The following is an 8540-nucleotide window of genomic DNA, read 5'->3' as shown; positions in this document are numbered from 1 at the left end:
GATGCAGGCAAGGCAAGGCAAGGCAGGGTGTATCCCTCCGCCACCACAGCTGTGTGTGTGTGTGTGTGTGTGTGTGTGTGTGTGTGTGTGGATGGGGAGTTGCTTTCACTTGCACGCAACAAACAAACAAACAAACAAACAAACAACAAATAAACTCGCTTGTTTTTATATTAAACTCGATATAAACGTCATGATCTGACGCGTAAAGCTGCACCTGTGCGTCAGCACCATGGACAGCTGCACCTGTACCTGTCATCCACGCATGACGCACAGCTGTATTATCACTTATACGTGCTTATAACGCATGCATTGTTGATCTGGTGTGTTATTATAGCGGCTGTCGTTGCGCTCACACACTTTAAACTTCAGCGGACAGGAAAGGCCGCGCTCGTGTCCAAACCTGGAGATAATTACGCACGGGTTGTGCCGCGCTCGTGTCCAAACCTGGAGATAATTACGCACGGGTTGTTTGTGTTTGGGGGGGCAAAGGTGAGGCAGTGTCGGGGTATTTAAAAAAAAAAAGGGGCAGCTGTGGGTGGAATGAAAGAAGCAGGAAGCCCCTTTTTTTTTTTTTTATCTTTCCTTGTGTTTGCACATGACTGTCAGCTGATTGGAGTCACGTGACGCGCGCAGAGCCAGAAGCAGCTCGTCTCTTTGCGGAAAATGGCTGGATCCAGGTGCCCGAGTCGAGTCCGGTTTTCGGCGTTTGTCGCCTTTTTCTCCGCTTTGTTCGCCGCGGGGAGCTCCACCGCTCAGGTGCCACTCGTAATGTGGTCCAGCGACGGGTAAAATGTTTTGTTTGTTATTATTTATTTTGATTTTTTGACAGGAAAACACTCAGACAGCTAATGCTAACACTAGCTTAGCTTAGCTCGTGGCTAACACTAACTCGCAGCTCTAAATGGTCTAAAAACAAACAAAAGAAGAGATTTATAATAATATATAATATATATAAATGTTTATTCAGACTTGGAGAAGCTCCGTTGTTTCTGACGCTGTGAAAGTCGCCAACTTTGCGTATTTTCATCTTGTTTGCGCGCGTTGCCTCTTTTGATCAGTCATACTCATCTTTTAGTGTCTTAAATATAATAATTTAACTGATTTGCACCTTTTTTTAATGAGGTATTATCGTTACTCCGACATATTTATGCCACAGGCCGTGAAACAGACAGAAAGCAGGAACACTAGGGTCTTTAACATATGTCTGGTGTTAAACAGATGGGAAGAAAAACCCTTAAATAAAGAGGACTGCATTCAAAGTATCAAAGTTTAAGTTGAATTTATTATTCTCGTACAAGAAGCAGCGTTTAACAGTGCAACACACAAACAGGGGGTTACAGAGAAAAGGCTCCTCGAGGAGCTCTAACTGTACATTCTTTAAAAACGGGCTCCTCGAGGAGCTCTAACTGTACATTCTTTAAAAAAAGGGGCTCCTCGAGGAGCTCTAACTGTACATTCTTTGAAAAACGGGCTCCTCGAGGAGCTCTAACTGTACATTCTTTTAAAACGAGCTCCTCGAGGAGCTCTAACTGTACATTCTTTAAAAAAAGGGGCTCCTCGAGGAGCTCTAACTGTACATTCTTTAAAAACGGGCTCCTCGAGGAGCTCTAACTGTACATTCTTTAAAAACAGGCTCCTCGAGGAGCTCTAACTGTACATTCTTTTAAAAAACGGGCTCCTCGAGGAGCTCTAACTGTACATTCTTTAAAAACGAGCTCCTCGAGGAGCTCTAACTGTACATTCTTTAAAAAAAGGGGGCTCCTCGAGGAGCTCTAACTGTACATTCTTTAAAAACAGGCTCCTCGAGGAGCTCTAACTGTACATTCTTTAAAAAACGGGCTCCTCCTCACTGATACAGTTAATATCATAATGTGTTTTTTTTTGCTCAGTAATGTTTTATAGGCCTGTCTCTCCTGTCCTTGTACTACTGGTTTATAATTGTCTCTCCCTGCCAGCCTGAGTAAATCAGAGGCCAACTAATGCAAGACATGCAAAAGACAGGACACATACACTATCTATCAGTATAATCCCAATTTTTAGAACTGGAAGCTGTGGCCAAACAGGACGCACTAGTCGTATGGAGACATTTGTCTTTACTGCACATTTATATCTTTAAGTATTTTACACAACTGTTGCTCTGAATGTGACTCTGATTTGAATACAGGGCGCATACTAAAGGTAAACATGAAGAAAGATCAAATCAAATCAATTTTATCTGTATAGCCCAAAGTCACAAAGTGCATTTGCCTCGGAGGTCTTTACAATCTGTGCAGGGAGCGTGATAGTGTGATGAAAGGTGGAGATATATATATCACTGAGTTGGACTTACAGTAGGTGGTATATATTTGATTGAGAATTTTATTTTGAATGTGTAAAAGCCAACAACAAAAGATAAAATAAAGAAAGGAAAACAGGTCAAAGTTATATATGTTCAAATAGCCTTTTTCAATAAATAATAATGTATATTTGTCATTTTGGTGGCACTGCCTGAGTTCAGTGTTTTTAATTAGGCATCACTAATTATGTCTTTATCTTTTTCCCGGCTTGTGTAGCTTACCACCACTGGCCTCACCTGCAGCCGGTCACATCACATCCAAAGATCAGCTGACTGCCTACCTCAACTCTGCCTTTGGCTCTGGTCCGCACACTGTGCTGTTGTTTCTGCAGGACAAGGTCAGTTCACTCACTCGGCTTCTACAGCCAAAAAGATTTTCACAGATTTCATAACGGCTGACAGAAATCTAAACCTTGGATATGGAAGTCGTGTAAAAACGGGCCAGTAATGAGTCATGTGGAGCTGCACTGCAGTCCCATGTGACACAGTCTTCTCATGCTGGTGTGACAATGAGCGTTGGGCATCACTTCCCCTTTAACAGTTCCTCTGTAAATCATTGTCCAGGTTTATTCTTGTTTTTATGTATGGGCCTGAATATTTTTGGTCCCTTTTTCATAAATGATCAAACTGATGTTGGTTTATTCATTTCAGGAATGTTGTTTATCTGTTTTTTATAAATTAATCATGTGTTTCTCCTCATGTGAAGGTGAACTGTAACATTTTATTGTCTTTCTTTGTGTTCAGTTAAGCAAAGATGACTTCACAGTTTTCGGTGGAGTGTTTGGAAACAAGCAGGACAGCGCCTTTCAAAACCTTGAGGTAGGTTTTTACAACATATACTTACATATATATACACATTAGTCCTAAATGAAGCAGATTTTTGTCAGACTAACAACACTGATCATTCTTTCCACCCACTCCTCTTCAGGCTGCGCTGCAGTCATCTTCCTCTTCAGTGACGCTTCCTGCACTGGAGTGGTCGGGCTCCTCCGCCGTCCCGGCTTTGCTGCAAGAGAAACTCGGCGCCTCGCCTCTGCTCGTGGACGCAGACACTCTGTCACACCTCAGCGTCAACGCGTCTGTCAGCAATCTGCTGCTCATCAGTCTCCCTTATTGTAACGAGTAAGACTTCTGTTCTGCCGCGCGCCAGTGAAAAAAAAGTACACGTTTTGATTTTTAACGAGGTGACCGTTAACGTTTCTATTTTTTTTTGGCAGCTTACACAAGTCTTGCAAGGAAGTCCTGCGTGACAATGGTGAGTTTGTGTAGAATAATCATGTTTTTGGTCACTGTATAGCAGAGATGTGGACCGTAGACAATTGCAACCACGACTCGAAATCACTTGTCTGTGTTCATTTTATGTTTCCACTTTGAATATGAAAGGTAAAATATTAAAAGCGGCATCACCAGTGTGTAACATTGCTCGGTATGTGGGAATGTCTCTGTCATGGTTGGATGATTACCCTGTCAGTGAAGCTCCTCATGTTGCTACCTGATGGTTTATAGATCAGATATGCTGGTCTAAATGAGTAAATAAGATAAATAAGTATTAAATAAACTTTTATAAAGTAATTTTTTGGTTTGATTACATTTATATTACAGAATATTGAAAATTAAAATAGAAACTCAACTCACATACGTCATACGACCAATGACAGTATCTTGACCTGTGTGGTGGCTGTTGCGGTGCATTCTGGGATTTGTAGTATGAGCAGTGGGAGTGTGATTTACCGCCATTCAATAATAGACGTATGAAATTATTTCACGGGTCAAATTCGGCAACTTGGGAGCCGCATGAGACTGGGAGCAAATGACTGGAGTCACATGTCTGCTGTACAGTGTGATGAGTGGTGTATTGTGTGACGTGCGGTGTCTGTAACTGAAGTGTGTTTTACTTTAAACAGATGAGATTATTGGGAAAGTTCTGGATATCATGAAAGCCAAAAATGTCCCGTACACTGCGATATACACGGGACTCCAGCCATCACGAGTAAGATACCATCATGTACCAGCATTCTGATTGTTATGCTGCACTTTATGGAGGCTTACATTATTAATTTCAATGACTCGTCTCTGCAGGTGATTTCAGAGACATCCATGTCCAACCAGGCCGTGGGCCGCTCCTTGCTCCAAGAAGTCACAGCCGACGTCAAAGCGCCCATCATGTTCAATTCAACCGGCGGCCCTTGCATAATGCTTTGGGCTCAGAACCTCAACGTCAGCCTCTCACGCACTTCAGCGTTCATCGACCTCGCCGCACAAACGCCTACGCTGACAGGATCCGTTTGTAACGACAGTCACTCACAGTGAGACGACCGAGTGTTTTTTTTCAGTTTCATGTTCTTTAAAGGAAAGACGTCGTTTTAAGTGTTTTTTTCTTTTCTCACTTTAGGCTCGTCCTCAATTATGCTTCAGGCTTTGTACTAAGGTAAGGCAATATGTTTCTAACATGAAGGAGTTAGATAATACCAACCAGTAACAATCCCTCGTCTGTCTGTTTGTTGAATATGCTGCTGCTTTTTAGATAGTTATCCTATCTCTGTCCAAAGATAAGCTCACTAATAAACATGTTAAACCTTATTTATTTAAGCCACGCATAAGACCCTGTGAATGTTGTACACATCGGTTTTTACCAGATGGATTTTGTCACTTTTGGACGGAGCCAGGCTAGCGGTTTCCCCCTGTTCATATTGACAGATGTGAGACCGGTGTTGATCTTCTCATATGTTTCTTGTTAAGATGGCAAATAAGCATATTTCCCAAAATCGGTGAAGCTTTTTTTCTTTTCAGCCTGTAACTAACTAATTTATGTTTTCATTATCGATTGAATCTGATCGTTTTCCTAAAAGATTAACTAGTTGTTTGGTCTATAATATAGTATCAGATAATAGTGAAAATGTTTCTCAAAGGCCAACATGTCATCCTTTTTTTATCCACAACCCATGATATTCATGGATGACTAAAGAAAGCAGAAAATCTGCATTTTTAAGAAGCTGAAATCAGAATTTTGGACATTTTTTCTTTAAAAAAAAAATGACTTGAAATGATTAATTGATTATCAAAAAAATTCAAAAAGTCACAGCTCTAATTCCTGTTAATCTTCCTTTTTAAAGCCCCTGAAAACTTGGCTTCAAATCGTAAAATATTTCTATATTTTAAGTTAAGTATTTGTGCCCAAATAAGCATCATCTTTAGGTTTTATTACTGCGATTAGTAGTTTGGTTTATTGCTGAAGAATTGAGCTTCTATCATGTTTTCAGGGCCTCTAATATTTAATCATAATTGTGGATATTTTCTCCGATTCTTCCTTCACTAGTTCAGTATTAATAAGTGTGTCAGTCTCCAGGTTTTTTAAATACTACCTGTAGAGGTCGCCACCAGACTCACCAGATTTGTGAATCCTGTGTAGATTGGTATTTAATAACAATAGTAACCATTTGTCACAATTTAACGTCTCAAAATGAATCTCTTACATGAAAACACTCTTCTGTTGATCTCCAGTTTTGCCATGACTCGGCGGCTTTATCCGGTGTCCGCACGTTACTGGTTCACCCTGGACTCCGTGCAGCTTCAGTCGTCCGGTCTGACTGCATCTTTCATCGGGAGCCGGAACATCTACGCCCCTGCAGAGTACTCCTTCCACTGCCAGTCCGTCAAAAGCTTCCAAGAAGCTCTGCTAGTGCCAAACAACACCAACCAGAACACCTCGCAGTGGAGGCTCAATTTCATCGACTTTCAGGTACAACAAACGCTGCCTCTTCGCGTTCCTGCGACAGTGCATCAAGTCAGTTTTTCAAACTCTGTTCGGTCTTTCTGTTTTAATGAGGGTTTAATTTTTCACTATACAGATTCAGGGCTTCGGTTTGGCCAACGGAACAAATTTCTCCTACGCCAGCGACTGCGCAGGCTTCTTCACCGCTGGGATTTGGATGGGGCTGCTGACCTCGCTGCTCATGCTGTTCATTTTCGTGTACGGCCTGCACATGATCATGCAGTTGAACACCATGGATCGCTTCGACGACCCCAAAGGTCCATCGATATCAGTGCCTCAGTCGGAGTGAAGCGCTCCAAAACACACACACACACACTCCTCAGTCCTTCCTTGCAGACCCGGGAGAGTCCCTTCTTGACTTGTAACTTTTCTATGTTTGGGCCTTTTATTCAACTTTCTCTCTGATCTTCTCTCCTGTAGTTTCCTTTCCTGAATCCTTCCACAGCTCTTTTTTTTTTTTTTTTTGGGATTACCGTTAACCTTGCAAGGCACATTCCTGTCATCTCCCCACATTTGCAAGTGCCAAAATGGATGCACCTTTTTTCTTTTTTTTTTTTACACGAGTGCATGTGCTAAAAGATGTTTTTGTGCCACTGTTGGCCAGACACAGAGGATATTATCCCAAAAAAAATTCTCTCAGCGGAGAATGCCTTCTGTGCCAACGTGAATGTGTTTGCTGGATGCTGTAGGACCGTTTCAGACCTCAGTTCTTACTTTTTCCATCTCTACTGTAATTTAAAGACTACTGGTTATGAAAGAAGTGCCTGTATATGAAGACTATATTGCTGTTTGTGACCGTGTCCTGCCTTACAGACGTATGCAAATCGGTTCTGTTCTCGTTTCTTCAAAGACAAATCACACACACAAGTGCTAAATCCTTAAATGTTTATTTGACGTGTAAATTATTTATGAAAAAAAAAAAAAAGAAATCTGCCGACGACCCTTTTAAAGTTTACCTCTTGCTTCAGGTTCGTCATTGAATCTAATGAGTGCCTCGGTCGTGCTTGTCAAACTTGTTGATGTGCAATTGCCTTGTCTTTAATTAAGAATAAAGAGATGTATAAATTATCATTTTAATCTTATTTAACGAGTCGTTAATCTTTCACACCAACAAAGAAGATGAATCCATAACTCTTAACGTTCATCATTATTATTGTAATGTCAATAACTCTTCTTATGTTACTGAACCACTTCTAGAGTCAGTCCAAAAAACGTTTACTTAAAAACAACAAAGCAAATTACAAAGTCTGACGCATGTTGCCTCCAGCCTGTCCTGACTCTAAAAAAATAAAATAAACTTAAGGTACACACAGTCAGTTACCATAGTTACCACTACATAGTGACGTCACATCACAGAATTCAGAGCGTAGAAATGTTTTTAACCTTTTACACATTACTCCTGTTTTTTCAAACTCAACACACTCTAAGCCTTACATGAATTATAATGAAGTTATCATTAATTTTAGCTTTAAATTATTATTGCTTAACTGGCCGTTATTAGCCCAATTACAATTATTATTTTTCATTATATATTTATTTTTAAAACATGTGACTGCTCTTGTTTTAATACACTTCTTATCTAATTTGTTTAGTTTGTGAAGTGACCCTGGGTGTCCTGAAAGGCACTTGAAATAAAACGTATTACTATTTTTTATTATTATTTTCGTTAATATTGTTATTACTATAATATTGATTATTTTAATATTTTTATTTTATTATTATTAATACTTGTATTGTTTGTATTATTTTTCATTAGTAGTGTTATTATTGTTTTATTATTATATTATTTCCTATTATTACCATTATTAATAATAACTGTATTGTTTATATTATTTTTCATTAATTGGTTGTACTATTATTATATTAATGTTATTATTTTCTATTATTATTTTATTTTTATTTATTTATTTATTTCCAACAAGGAGTTGCCACCAACAATGCGCAGACTCGGTTGCCATCGTTACATTAATTCAAAACACGTGACGTCACGTCAGTACATCGAGCTGCCTGTGCAGATCTTGAACCTTTGAACCTTCAGCTGATGTCAGCTGGTCACAGTCCGTCAGGGTTGTAAGATGTCGGCAGCTAAACCGAACCCGGTCCACGGAGTGTTCTTTGGCACGAACCAGGACCGGAAGCTCTTCCCTTCAGCTTCGCTCCGGACCGGCTGGGAAACGAACTGGCACGAGAGGCCGCGCCAAATGTCGCCCCCAGTAGCTGGACAACACAAGTTTTGTTTGTATGTGTTGCACGTTGTCCTCGTCACGTGTTTGATGCAGACATCGTGTGTTATGATGAAGTGTTAATGATGAAGTGTTAATGATGAGTGTTATGATGAGAAGTGTTAATGAGAAGTTATGATGAGTTTTTTTGATGAAGTGTTTATGATGAAGTGTTTTTGATGAAGTGTTTATGATGAGAAGTGTTAATGAT

At 40.1% G+C, this 8540-nt stretch overlaps 1 protein-coding gene across 1 annotated transcript; it reads left to right on the top strand.

Annotated features, from left to right (window-relative positions):
• Positions 1 to 591: 591 nt before the first annotated feature.
• Positions 592 to 7189, top strand: LOC104923868 (V-type proton ATPase subunit S1). The gene is made up of 10 exons (XM_010737059.3): positions 592 to 785; positions 2553 to 2673; positions 3080 to 3154; positions 3264 to 3457; positions 3553 to 3590; positions 4240 to 4325; positions 4415 to 4641; positions 4728 to 4763; positions 5837 to 6074; positions 6184 to 7189. The coding sequence occupies exons 1-10, from the start codon at positions 664 to 666 to the stop codon at positions 6394 to 6396; spliced, it is 1350 nt and encodes a 449-aa protein (XP_010735361.3). The 5' UTR covers positions 592 to 663; the 3' UTR covers positions 6397 to 7189.
• The last annotated feature ends 1351 nt before the right edge of the window (positions 7190 to 8540 follow it).

This window comes from Larimichthys crocea, chromosome XV (assembly GCF_000972845.2).
Source record: "Larimichthys crocea isolate SSNF chromosome XV, L_crocea_2.0, whole genome shotgun sequence".
Classification (NCBI taxonomy): domain Eukaryota; kingdom Metazoa; phylum Chordata; class Actinopteri; family Sciaenidae; genus Larimichthys; species Larimichthys crocea.
The sequence above is the reverse complement of the archived record's forward strand: the minus strand, read 5'-3'. Positions and strand labels throughout refer to the sequence as shown.

What these genes read in the sequence shown, in the direction of transcription:
- LOC104923868 (XM_010737059.3), top strand. Translation starts at nt 664, where the DNA reads ATGGCTGGATCCAGGTGCCCGAGTCGAGTCCGGTTTTCGGCGTTTGTC. An exon ending in GTAATGTGGTCCAGCGACGG is followed by an intron (nt 786 to 2,552) that starts GTAAAATGTTTT and finishes CGGCTTGTGTAG; the next exon opens with CTTACCACCACTGGCCTCAC. An exon ending in TCAATTTCATCGACTTTCAG is followed by an intron (nt 6,075 to 6,183) that starts GTACAACAAACG and finishes TTCACTATACAG; the next exon opens with ATTCAGGGCTTCGGTTTGGC.